Source organism: Microtus oregoni, unplaced genomic scaffold (genome assembly GCF_018167655.1).
Source record: "Microtus oregoni isolate MIOR12 unplaced genomic scaffold, Mior012 000025F_ref0000491, whole genome shotgun sequence".
Taxonomy (NCBI): domain Eukaryota; kingdom Metazoa; phylum Chordata; class Mammalia; order Rodentia; family Cricetidae; genus Microtus; species Microtus oregoni.
The window spans coordinates 24,950,431-24,963,532 of record NW_024543084.1 but is presented as its reverse complement, the minus strand read 5'-3'; the positions used below and the strand labels follow the sequence as shown (position 1 = coordinate 24,963,532).

The following is a 13,102-nucleotide window of genomic DNA, read 5'->3' as shown; positions in this document are numbered from 1 at the left end:
AGTATTCTGTGCCAGCCTGCCTTGCCTCATGTCATCAATCTTGTGCCAGCCACAGGAGTGGCAACAGGCCTTTGCTATTTACAGATACACATGTCTGTCCCCCCAGCCCTCCTGGCTCCATCCTCACTTGCTGTCCAGCAGGTCCATAATTGGCTGTAGTACGTTGTCAGCATCCTGGGCCACACTGCTGCAGGCACTGGCGGGCACGTTGCCTGTGCCTTTTACCTGGCTCAGGATGTCACCCATCTGTTTGACACACTCCTCTATGTGTGGCTGGAAGCTGTGGGCACAGTGGAGAGGTCTCGACCTGGCTCTGGCCTGGGTCCCTGTCCCCAGCACCCGAGTGAAGGCACACAATAACATTGTCCCGCCCGAGATGCCTGTACGTGGACATCCAGCTGCTGGTGATGTCATCACTGCTGTCCACTATGGTCAAACTGGTAAGCAACTCACCCAAGCCTCACTGCCAGGCTGTGAGAAAGCGGATCTGAGCTCCCAGTTCCCCTGACTGAGCCTTAACTCTGTCCCTGGTATGAAATGAGTAGAAGACACCCAAGGCTCGGGTCGTCCCTGCTCATGGGTCTCCACCCCAGAGATGCCCCTCACCTGGTGGCGAACACGTGGCTGAGCTCATCCAGGACGCTGTTGAGTTTCACCTGCAGGTCCTTCAGGGTGCCACTGGCCTCGGCGTCCAGCTGAGGGGAGCAAGAGCCTTAACGCATCCCTGCTTTCTCATGCCCCTGGGAAGTTGTCTGAGGGGCTGGGAAGGAAACTGAGGCACAGGCAGCCAAGCCTGCTGTCCAGGATCTCAGTCCTAGACCACCCCATCACTCACCTCCTTCCCACCCATCGCCTCAAACATCTTCTCCAGTTGGACCCGCAGCTGCTGCGTGTTGTTCATGAGGATGCAGGGCTGGGAAGAGTGAGAATCAGGCTGGCGACTCCCCACCACCTCCTGGGGATCAGGGAACTGGGGTCCCTGGACATGCATGAGCTGGGGTATGGTCCCTTGGGTCAGATCGGGGAGACTACAAGAGCATCACCCTGGGACACATGCCGGGCGTGGGTACCACAGAGGAGTGGGAAGTCCTCAGGGTCCTCCTGTCTCTGCTGACACTGCTGATCTACACCCTAACGGCTCCACTAAAAACACTCAGCGACACATGGGGGAGCATGTCCTCACCCTCGCGGGCACACACGGGACTCCCCCAGACTCACAGGCTCAGACACAGACATGAGCCATTCACGACCCAGTCCTCAGCACAGCTAGACAGTTGGGAACAGAGGGACACAGTTGTCACCCCAGCTCTTAGAAGGTGGGGACAGAGGACCGGGCCAGCCTGGGCTACACAGTGAATTGGAGGCCACCTTGGCCTATATAGCAAGACTGAGGCTAACCTGGGGTATGTGGGAAGCTCAAATCCAGCCTGGACTCCATTTTGAGAGCTTGTCTTAAAAATCCAACCACCAAATCACCACCACCAAACCGCACACTATCAGGCCCAGACAGACTGTGCAGGTTCACACAAACATACTCAAGCACACTTGTCTATGTCCCTCAGCAGAATTTGGTGCCCTAAACCTTGTGTCATATCTTGGGGTAGGAAGGGACCCTTGAACCCTAAGGGAAGCTGAGTGGGGTGAGGAGGGCTGGGGCAGGGCAGGATGGGGCAGGAGTCCCCGGTCACCACTTTCTCTTTCTCCTTGGAACAGTAGGAGGCGAAGTCCTTGGAGACGATGTCGGCGTACTGCAGAAGCACGTTGCTGATGGTCTGAGGACACAGACACGGGTGAGAGGGACTGTGGTCTGGGGAACCCGGGTCACCAGGCACCAACAACATCTACTGCAGACGGGGTGACTTGGTGCAGCACAGCACGTCAGAGGACAGCCCCTCCCCCAGGGGCTTGTTTGCTCTGCAATAGCTCCTGGGTGTTTGTGTTTGTTTGTTTGTTTGTTTGTTTTTTTGGGGGGGTTGGTTTTTCGAGACAGGGTTTCTCTGTGGTTTTGGAGCCTGTCCTGGAACTAGCTCTGTAGACCAGGCTGGTCTCGAACTCACAGAGATCCGCCTGCTTCTGCCTCCTGAGTGCTGGGATTAAAGGCGTGCGCCACCACCGCCCGGCTTGTTTTTTGTTTTTGAGATGAGGTCTGGCTGCGTGACTGAGGTTGGCCTCAAACTCCTGACCTTGCTGCCCTGGTCTGTGTTAAATATAGGCTCCACCACCGTCCATGAGCTCTGCTCGGCTTCGAAGGAACCAACAGAGGTATTAATCTCCTGATCACCAGCGTGACCTGATCCCACGTGGAATCCAGACACCAGCCTTTAATCCCCAGCTAAGTGACTATCCAGTCAAAGTCACCCAAAGCCAGCTCTGCATATGGGGGCTCTGACATTGGAGATCCCCACAGCAACTCAGAACCTGGCCTGCAGCCCAAGTCCATTAGCCCGAAATGGAACACTCACCTCCCCAACTTTCTGATTTCCTTGGGTTGATGATTGCTTTGGGTTTTTTTTTTTGTTTTTGTTTTTTGTTTTTTTTTTTTGTTTTTTTTTTTTTTGCATTAGCTTATTTTTGTTTTGTTTTATTTAACTTTTCTTTGTGTAGTGCTGGGAATTAGAGCCCTGGGCCTCACACACACTATCCAAGTTCTCCACCACTGAGCTGTACGCCCAGCCTCTCAGTTCTCACCTCCCCAACATAGGTGTTTGTGTGTGCGTGTGCGTGTGTGTGTGTGTGTGTGTGTGTGTGTGTGTGTGTGTGTGAGAGAGAGAGAGAGAGAGAGAGAGAGAGAGAGAATGTGTGTAATCATGTGCCTGTGTAGGACAGACTTGTAGAAGCCAGTCTCTCTACCCGAGGGATGGGGTAGGACTCCTGTGTAGGACAGACTTGTAGAAGCCAGTCCCTCTATCTGAGGGATGGGTGGGGTAGGACCCCAGTGCTCCGCTTAATGGCAGGCACCTTCACTCACTGAGCCCCACAGCATTCCTCCTCGATTGTTTGTTTCCCCTAGAGTTATCAGTTTACTTCTGTCACCTGCCTAGTTTTTCCTTTTTTGTGGCGCTGGGGATGACTCTGGAGCCCTGTATACACTGGATCAAGCTTTCCTGCAAAACTGGCCCCGCCCCTCAACTTCCATATCAGCGCCAGTCTCCCTCTCCCACAGCCCTGAGAGCAACCTAACTTTAGACAAGGCTCACCTCCACATCACCCCAGCCCCGCCCCTACCGGCAACGCCACCGATCCTGCGCACCTTAGCGAAGCGCCTCATGTAGTGGCCCACGATCTGGGGGTCAGGACACTCCAGCTTTTTGATGATCTCGAAGCTCTGGTTAAGCTGGGAGAAGACGTCCACCACGGAGCAGGAGAACAGGGCATGCTCCGATGTCTGCTGGAACTGCAGGAAGGGGACAGGCTGGACCACAGCATCCGCTCCGGGGCAGTGTGGGCCCCGGGAGGGCAGGACGGGGACAAGCTGGACCACTGCATCAACTCCGGGGCGGTCTGGGCCCCAGGACGGTGGAGGCCTTGGCTGGAGGATGCGCGGAGGAGGGCACCCACAAGCAAGACATGGACAGTGGACACCATCAACCGCGGGCCACCACCCAGTCAGTGCCTCCTTACCCCGTCCTTCTTGTCTCGCTCCAGCGCACCATGTAGGAAATCCCGGGACACCTCCTCATTCTCATCTAACCATTGGATGACGAAGGGTTCGAACCACCTGGAAGAGAACAGCTCGGCTGGGACACCCCTCAGGACTCTATGGCCAGCCCTACGGCTGCCGATCCTGCTTCTGAAGTGGTAATGAGGTTCAGGCTTTAATCCCTGGATTCTGTCCCCAGCTTCCACTCCCACCCACACTGGGTTTCAGTAATTTCAGTTTGGTTAAAGTTTTTTTAATACAGTTATTTAAATAGCCCAAGCTACCCTTAAATTGTACCTTACTATGTATGTAAGGATGACTCTGAAGGGGGAGGAAGATGGGAAAGAGGAGGGAAGAGGGGGAGAGGAAGGAGGGAAGAGGGAGAGGGGAAGGAGTGAAGAGGGGGGAGGGGGAGGGGAAGGAGGGAAGAGGGAGTTTTCAGCCTCTGTAGAGTAAAAACATTTCAGTCACGGCTTGTTTCAATATGGCGGCTTCCTTCTTCCCCATCCGTGAACCACCCCATGCAGTGGATGTCAGGTTCACTGTCCTGAGAAACAGGGAGCTGGGGTCCGGCCCTCCTAGGCACTTACGCCGGGTACTCGGGCACGCGGTCTTTGAAGGCGGGCAGTTCGGTCACGTACTCATTGTACAGCCACTTGACCTTGAAGTGCAGGTTCATGTAGTCTGCGCTCTTGCAGAGCCTGTGCTTGTCGTGTTCTGCGGGGGGGGGGGGGGGGGGGGTACACATACTCAGCCCGGAGGCCCGGGGCTCCAGCCGCGCGCCAGCAGGGGCTCCAGGGTCCAGCCTGGGCCCACGGACTCACCCTCCATGGCGTACTTCATGTCTTGAGCAAACAGGCTCCACATCACCTCGGCGCTGATCTTTCCCACATTCAGTTCCTGCGGAAACCTGGGAAAGGGCAGAGAAACCTGAGCTAACTGGTAGGGAACACTTGGACTTCCTGCTGCAGGTCAGAGGGTCTCAGCTCACCAAAGCATCTGCCTGCTCAGCTACCCATTGGGTCAGCCATCTATCTGCTCACGATTCATCCACCTACCCACTCACCTACCCATCATTCCCACCCCCACTCACCTACCCATCCACCCTTTCCCCACCCCACTCTAGTACTCAGTTTGGAAGAAACAGACTTGATACCTCCTTTAGCTATTTGATAAATATCTCACATAGGCCACGCCACTCCATGCGGTGCCCACATTCCCACACAGTTGCTCGGCACACAATACTGTGCACACTGCGTGTGTAAAATTGTGTGTGATTTGTCTGTTGTTTATGGTCGCTCCACATTGCCAAGGCCACCCTTAAACTCGAACCCAGATCCTCCTGCTAGCCTCATGGACAGCTGGGCCACTTGTGTTTGCTGGGCATGTAGCCACAGCATTCTAAATCAAAACTCATTTCTAGGCCAGTGGGACAGCTCCGTGGTAAAGGGACTTGTCACTAAGCCGAAGACCTGGGTTCAGTCCCCAGAGTCCTCATGGTGGAGGGAGAGAACCGACTCCCACAATGCCCTGTGACTATGATACACATACACACAGGACCCAGGTTCAAGTCCCACCACCCCCAGTAACTCACAATCATCTCTAACTCCAGTTCCTGAGATCTAACGCCCCCTTCTGGCCTCCACAGACACCAGGCACAAACACGCAGGCATAACACCCAAATATATGAAAGGGCAATATTTGTTAAAATAAAGTAAAATTTAAGAAAATATTTTTGCTTTTTTGAGACAGGGTTTCATTGTATAACAGTCTAGGCTGTCCTAGAACTATCTCTGTAGACCGGGCTGGCCTTGAACTCCCAGAGGCTGCCTCTGCCTCCCAAAGGCTGGGATTTATGGTGTGTGCTACCAGTGCCCCAAATAAAATTTTCACTAAAAAAAATGTTGAAGTTCACACCCCATCTGTAAACACATATACAGTTAAGTTTGTGTGATCAGACGCTAAATTCCATAGGACCTGCATCTCAGGCCTGTCCTCCTTCTTCTCAGGAGACCCAGGCAGGGGTCAACCTGGGCTACACAGTGAGTGTGAGGCCAGAAGAGGGCTGGAGAGATGGCTCAGCGGTTAAGAGCACTGACTGCTCTTCCAGAGGTCCTGAGTTCAATTCCCACGTGGAGCTCACAACTGTTGGTAATAACAGTTCCAGGGAATCTAACACTCTCACACTGATATAATCCAGCCAAAACACCAATGCACATAAAATAAAAATAAGTAAGTCATTTCAAATAAAAAGAAAGTCCTGTGTTTAAAAAAAAGTAAAAAGAAAGCCATATGCCCCCCCCCCCCCCCTCACACGCACACACACACATTTTGAGCTGTCAGAATGGGACCAGTGTCACTCTGGGACCAAGGACCCAGTCACACACTGCTGAAGGGCCACACATGGCCTCAGCTTGCACTCACTGGTTGAGGCATGGCGTGTAGGAATTCTTATCCTCCTCGATGATGGACACGATGAGTGTGATCAGCTTGGACCAGAAGTCCAGGTTCTTGATGCTGGGGCCCTGCTCCTCGGGGGGGACCTCCCCCTTCTTGGCCTGAAAGGGGCAAAGGAGACGCTGCTGAGAAGCTGGTGTGGGCGGGAGCCAGGGAGACCAGGGCAGACTGCTGCCTCAGGCTGCAAAGAAAGCAAGCAATAAGTGCGGGCCAGCTGGTGCATGCTGGACCTAGAGGCTGCGGCCGTCATCCTCTACTACAGCCGAAGCCAACCTGGGCTACATAGGACCCTCACTGCAAACAAACAAATAAACTAAAAAGAAATTCAACTTAAGCCGGTGTTTCCTTTTCTTTCCTGAGATAGAGGCTGGAGATGTAGCCCAGGCTGGCCTGGAACTGTCCATCTCGTGTCTCAGCATCCTGAGGGCCGGGCCTGAGGAGGCAGCACCATGCCTGACGGTCAGCATTGTTGTTTATGTCTTATTTACTTTTGTATGTGTCAGGGTGGGCATGTGTCCTACAGCATGCTAGGTCAGAGGACAGCTTCTTCTACCATGTGGGCCCCAGGGACACACCGCAGGCAACCAGGCTACGTCCTCGGAGCCCTCTTACCAGCCCTCAAGTTTCTCTTTTCTTTTAAAGATATTTTATTTTATGTGGATGTCTGCTTGTCTGTATGTGCACGTGTGCAGTAGGGTGCCCAAGGGGACCAGGAGTAGAGCTGGAGGTGGATGCAAGGGCTGGGTGGGTGGGTGCTGTGTCCTCTGGAAGAGCAGTGAGCGCTCTTAACCACTGAGCCATCTCTCCAGACCCTGATCACTGAACCTTGCACAAATGGAGACTCTCCTAGTCTTGAGGCTTTAACCCAAACTCACCAAGCACGTTCTTGAGGGCCTACTGTGTGCTCGGTGCTAAGCCTTCAATTGGAGGGCACCAAACACGTTTTTTCTTATTCAGACCACTCCATGGTCCTGATATGTGACTCCTAACCCCAAATCCCAGAAGAAAATCCCGAGGGCCTAAGAATAGTGTGGTCCCTGACACCCGAGCAGGAGACCCGTGCAGGCCTCACCGGGTCCGTCTGGTACTCGCGCCCATACAGCTCGTGGCAGTTGTTGAAGATGTACTCGTAGGTAGAGTTGAGGCAGGCCTTCACGCAGTCCTTCACCACCTGGCTGGCACGTGGGGGGCTCTGCAGCTCCTGAACCTGAAGGCAGAGGCAGGCCCGGTGAGGACGGCCAGGACAGCGACACCCTGATGTTGCCGTGTGTTGACTGCCTGGCGGGTTTTCCCACAATGTTCTAGCTGTTTATGATTTATCTGTCTTGATCTGTAGACCACCCTGGCCTCCACCTGCCAGAGATCCCCTGCCTCTGCTTCCTGAGTGCTGCGGTTAAAGGTGTGTGTGTGTGTGTGGTGTGTGTGTGTGGTGTGTGTGTGTATGGTGTGTGTGTGTGTATGGTGTGTGTGTGGTGTGTGGTGTGTGTGGTGTGTGTGTGGTGTGCAATGGTGTGTGGTATGTATGTGTGGTGTGTATGTGGTGTGTGTATGTGTATAGTGTGTGTGTTTATGGTGTATGTGGTGTGTGTGGTATGTGTGAGTATGTGTGGTGTGTGTGTGTGTGGTGTGTGTGGTGTGTATATGTGTGTGTGGTATGTTTATGGTGTGTGTGGTGTGTGTGTGGTGTGTGTGGTGTGTATATGTGTGTGTAGTGTGTTTATGGTGTGTGTGGTGTGTGTGTGGTGTGTATATATGTGTAGTATGTTTATGGTGTGTGTGGTGTGTGTGTGGTGTGTATATATGTGTAGTGTGTTTATGGTGTGTGTGGTGTGTGTGTGGTGTGTATATGTGTGTGTAGTGTGTTTATGGTGTGTGTGGTGTGTGTGTGGTGTGTGTGGTGTGTCTATGTGTGTGTGATGTGTGTGGTCTGTTTATGGTGTGGTGTGTGTGTATGTGTGGTGTGTGTATATGTGTGTGTGGTGTGTATATGTGTGTGTGGTGTGTGTATATGTGTGTGTGATGTGTGTGGTCTGTTTATGGTGTGGTGTGTGCACATACATGTGCAGGTCAGAGGACAACCTGTGAGAGTCAGTTCTCACCCTCCACCTGTGGACCCAGGAAACTGAACTCACATCCTCAGCCTTGGTGGCCAGCGTCCACTCACCATGCTGCTGGCCCCCACTGTGTGTTTAAGGGCAGATTGTAGCAGTGGCCACAGTCAAACTGTAGGTAAAAGGGCCAGGGAAAGAAACATCTTATCCCTGAACCCAGAACTTTAGTCCTGAGTCTGAAACCAGTGCCAAAGAAACACACCTTGAAGCCTTTAATCCCAGCACTCGGGAGGCAGAAGCAGGCGGATCTCTGTGAATTCGAGACCAGCCTGGTCTACAAGAGCTAGTTCCATGTCAGGCTCTAAAACTACAGCGAAACCCTGTCTTGAAAAACAAAACAAAACAAACAAACAAACAACAACAAAAAAGACACACACTTTGTCCCTAGAATTAGAGCCAGTGAAAGAAATGTACCCTGGCCCTAAGATTAGAGACAACAGGCTAAACGGGATCAGTGAAAGAAACACAGTTTGGCCCTAAAATCAGAGCCATCTCTGCCCCTGACCAACTAAACTAACCAACCCCTGAACAAGAAACCTAATCAATGCCTCTTCTCCCTGGGAAAACTCCACCCTAAGAAGCCCTATATAAGTCCCTCTGCCTGTTCAGTAGGAGGTTGTGTTTGACCACCCTGGCAGAGGCAGCGGCTCTCCCGGACTCCCAGGCTTCATTCACTAGGAAACCTTGCTGAGATGCTCCCTTAGGGGCCAGGCAAGGCTGAGCAGAATTGAACAGAAGAACCTTTGGGGACGCTCCCTTAGGGTTAAGCAAGGCTGAGCAGGAAAAGTAACAACTTTCACTGGAGCCTGGGGACGCTCCCTTAGGGTTAAGCAAGGCTGAGCAGGAAAAGTAACAACTTTCACTGGAGCCTGGAAAGGTTGCTACATTTCTGCAGGGGCTTCCCCTTTAGCAGAGTGTTAGCAAAAGAAGTAACATCTTAGGCTGAAGAAGCGATAGCTCGGCTAGGACGTTCTCTAAAGCAAACAGAGAACTCAGCTGTGTAGCCGCTCTCCAGCAGCAGAGCAGGATTGCTATATCCTGTGGGGACACCATTTCCCACCGCACCCCAACTTCAGGTAATCTGGCTTCCGGACAAGTCAGGACACCTTTCCCTACAGGGCTGAGCTGTCCTATTGTGGCCCCAGCCTCCAGAACTGTCCTATTGCGGCTCCAAGTATAGCTTGACTTCCCGAGAGGTCAGGATAAATCTTTGCAGCTCCAGAGCTGCACAGACCACTAGGATTCTTCACAAGGCTGTGTGAGGACAGGCAGGGCCTGCCTGCGGGACACCCACCTTCATCCGGAAGAACGTGATGCTGGTGAGGAGGTCCACCGTGGACTTGAGGTCCTGCAGCCGCTCGGGGCTGCTGGCTGGAAAGTTGTTCTGTTGGCATCAGGTGTGTGATGAGAGACAAGAGACAGTGGGACACGGTGACAGCCCCCAGTGTCAGCACACTGGGTCAGGGATGTCCACACAGGGACACAGGAGCTTGTGCAGGCTGCACTGGGTCCCCAGGCCCTCTCCTGTGGGTGACTGCCTCCCAGGGACACAAGTTTCAGGGGTGGAAGACTTGGGCACAAGAGCCTCTCACCCGGTACATGGACAGGTCGATCCTCAGGGAGTTGTGTAGCTGATCCAGAAGCTTCACGAAGCGCTCTTTCTAAGTGAAGATGAAGGAGGGTGGAGGTGGGGCTGGGGGTCTCACTGAACATTGGTTGAGAATCTGAGTGCATCACCACCCAGCCAAACCCCATTTCTTCTAGGTTGTTCTTTAAAGATTCAGTTTGTATATGAGTGCTCTATCTGCATGTTTGCCTGCATGGCAGAAGAGGGCATCAGCTCCCATCATATTTGTCGTGAGTCACCATGTGGGTGCTGAACTAGTGCCTCTAGAAGAGCAGCCAGTGCTCTTAACTGCTGAATCATTTCTCCAGCCCCTCTTTCTAGTTTTTTGGCACAGAGTCCCTGTGTCCCAGGCTGAGTTGGACTTGGAAATCCTCCTGCCTCAGCCTCCTGAGAGCTGGGATGACAAACAGGTATGTCACCATGCTCGCTTTGCCTGGTGCTGGGGATGGAGACCAGAGCCTCATCCATCCTAGGCAAGCACTGAGCTACCGGCGCTCTTTCCACTGTCCCACCACACACAAGCACTCCGCCCGCTCCTAACGTCTGATTCCATCCTCACAGCCAAGCACACTGAGGTTCTAAGGCAGATAAGCACGGGGCAGAGGCACACAGGAATTGTGTCCAGCCCTGCCCCTGAGACTGACCCCAAAGTTGGAGGCGGCGAAGCGGTCGGAGGCAGACACGTTGGTGGAGGCGGTAGTGTGTGCGTAGTAGGCATTGATGTTGGCAAGCAGGGTGCTCATGACAGCGGGTACCCCAGGGCACATGTACTTGGAGGAGAGGCAGGCAAAGTGGCTGGCAGGTGAAAGCGGGATGCACTGAGTCTGGGAACCAAGACTGTGGGGTCCCTAGAACTCCAAGATACCACCTGGGAGTCAGCTCCTCTTCCCATAGCTTCCCCTTGGCCTGGCTCTGCCCTTAGAGTCCAGGTAATATCTGTGCCCTTTCTTCCATGTTTTTTAATTTAACTTTTGAGATAGGGTCTCATATATTCCAGGCTGGATTAAAACTCAATAGGTAGCCATGAATGACCCTGAGTTCCTGATCCTTCTGTTTCAGTCCCAAGAGCTGATGCCTCAGGAATGGGCCATTTCCTGGCCCTTCTCCATCGGTTTGCCTGGGCACCACATCTTTCTACCTCTCTCCAACTCCCTGGCCACACCTTCTAATACAGGCATCTTGATAACTGCCAGAGATACGAGACACTCCTCTCCCCAGATCTCCAGTGTCGCCCCAGACACCCGCCCATCCACTGTGCCCTCACGTCATGGCTTGGTAGATGGACTCCACGCCATAGCGCATGGCAAACTCGTCCACGATCTCCTGGGCCGTCTCATCATAGTAAACTTTCCAGGCATCGTCACCTTTGGCATCAGGGATCTTCACCACACCATTGTTCTGCACATCCGTCACAAAGTGGAACAGGTTCTGCATCAGAGACACAGGATACCAGGAATGAGGAGGAGCCCAGAGGACAAATTCACTTAACCCATCCTTCCAGTCACTCAACCATGTGCTGGCACCATCCTCCTCCTCATCACCAGGTTTCACATTTACACCCATCTACCCACACACCCATCTGCTCATCCATCCATCCATACCCCACCTATCAACCCATCCATCCTTCCATCCACCCACCCACCCACCCATTCATCCACCCACCCACTCACCCACCCATCCATCTACTCACCCACTCACCCACCCATCCATCTACTCACCACCCACCCACCCATCCATCCATCCACCCATCCATCCATCCACCCACCCATCCATCTACTCACCCACCCACCCACCCATCCATCTACCCACCCACCCACCTATCCACCCACCCATCCACCTACCCACCCACCCACTTATCCACCCACCCACCCACCCATCCATCTACCCACCCACCCACCTATCCACCCACCCATCCACCTATCCACCCATCCACCCATCCATCCATCCACCCACCCATCTACCCACCCACCCATCTACCCACCCACCCACCCACCCATCCACCCACCCACCCATCCACCCACCCACCCACCCACCCACCCACCAACCCACCCACCCCAATCTCTCTCCACCATCATCCACTTTTCCATGCATCCCAGCTACTCCCAAGTCCTCCCAAACACCCGCCTTCTTTCTAAGATCATCCAACTCCACCCCATCTACCTATTCGAATCCACCACATCCTCAGCCACACCCCAATCATCCCCAAGTCCACTGATCTTCTTCGTTCCAATCATTACGCAGCACTTATTGAGCAGCCCCACCTGGGGACAGGGGAGAGCTCATCTCTGGGGCCTGCTAGGAGTGCGGCCGTGAGAGTCGCCCAGAAGGCCAGGTAGGGATCCCTGGGTGGGGCTTGGTGCTCACATAGGAGAGTCTCAGGTGAAGGGAGCCCTGTGAGGCACAGTGTGTCTGGGAGGAAGGGTGGCAGGCATGGTGATGAAGGAGCCAACTGTCTGTCTCTTGGCACTGGAGGATGGGGGCTTACCTCATGCAGACAGGTGTACTGGACATGGTAGGGTGCCACCTTCTCCTCCCCTTTGATCTCCACACTGATGTGAAGCCGAATGGCCCCTGACACGGCCGACTTGTCTGTTCTCTTGTCTGTGGGTGGTGAGGGACATGAGGAGGTTCCAGGGAACCTGGTCTGCAGCCCCCCTGACTGTCGAGCTCCCCTGAGCCTGCCCTCACTCACCCAGATTGTACCACACATCCATCTCGCCACTGAGTGTCCGCACCTCGATGATCGTCTGCCCTAGGAAGTCATCCGACTCCCTCTTAAACCTCTGCTTCACGCGGGACTTGATGTCATCGTCTTCATCCCAGACACGCACTTTGATCCGGTCAGAGGAGTTGTGGCACTCACTGTGTGGGGAGTCAGATTGAAGGGCTGGTGCCCTGGGTCCTGCTTCAGAGGCCCCTATGACTTGGCCCAGAAGCCAGCCTAGTTTGGAGCTGGGGACCCAGCCAGTCACTCACAAGTGGAAATTCTCTTCCCACACCGGGTTGAGGTTCCCATAGATGGTTTTTGTCCTTTTCTTGGTCTTCCCAACCTGGACAGTGACATAGGGATCACTGGATCCTGTCTTGTCCTTGGCCTGCAAACCCTGGGCACACACCACTGGAAGACACGGCACAATGTGCTTTCAAGAGGGGAACTTGCCAAGAAGTCACTAGCACATGCCCAGGAGGCCTGTGCACGGGCCAGCCACAGAGACAGCCCAGCTAGTCTTGCTAGAGAGTTGCCACAGACCCGCAAGCTGATGTGTG

At 53.8% G+C, this 13,102-nt stretch overlaps 1 protein-coding gene across 8 annotated transcripts in view; it reads right to left on the bottom strand.

Annotated features, from left to right (window-relative positions):
• Positions 1-13,102, bottom strand: part of Unc13a (unc-13 homolog A) — a 49,016-nt gene that overhangs the window by 14,190 nt on the left and 21,724 nt on the right. For 6 of the 8 annotated variants that reach the window (XM_041674691.1, XM_041674695.1, XM_041674694.1 and 3 more), the window contains exons 18-34: positions 12,812-12,953; positions 12,528-12,697; positions 12,321-12,436; positions 11,100-11,263; positions 10,480-10,630; positions 9,801-9,869; positions 9,503-9,592; positions 7,170-7,304; positions 6,065-6,198; positions 4,465-4,550; positions 4,231-4,357; positions 3,622-3,718; positions 3,251-3,394; positions 1,689-1,772; positions 836-913; positions 607-695; positions 128-280 (exon numbers count right to left, since the gene is read on the bottom strand). In XM_041674691.1, coding sequence (XP_041530625.1) covers positions 128-280; positions 607-695; positions 836-913; positions 1,689-1,772; positions 3,251-3,394; positions 3,622-3,718; positions 4,231-4,357; positions 4,465-4,550; positions 6,065-6,198; positions 7,170-7,304; positions 9,503-9,592; positions 9,801-9,869; positions 10,480-10,630; positions 11,100-11,263; positions 12,321-12,436; positions 12,528-12,697; positions 12,812-12,953 — 2,029 coding nt within the window. The remainder of the gene's footprint in view (positions 1-127; positions 281-606; positions 696-835; positions 914-1,688; positions 1,773-3,250; positions 3,395-3,621; positions 3,719-4,230; positions 4,358-4,464; positions 4,551-6,064; positions 6,199-7,169; positions 7,305-9,502; positions 9,593-9,800; positions 9,870-10,479; positions 10,631-11,099; positions 11,264-12,320; positions 12,437-12,527; positions 12,698-12,811; positions 12,954-13,102) is intronic. The other 2 variants (XM_041674692.1, XM_041674699.1) reach the window with 1 other exon arrangement.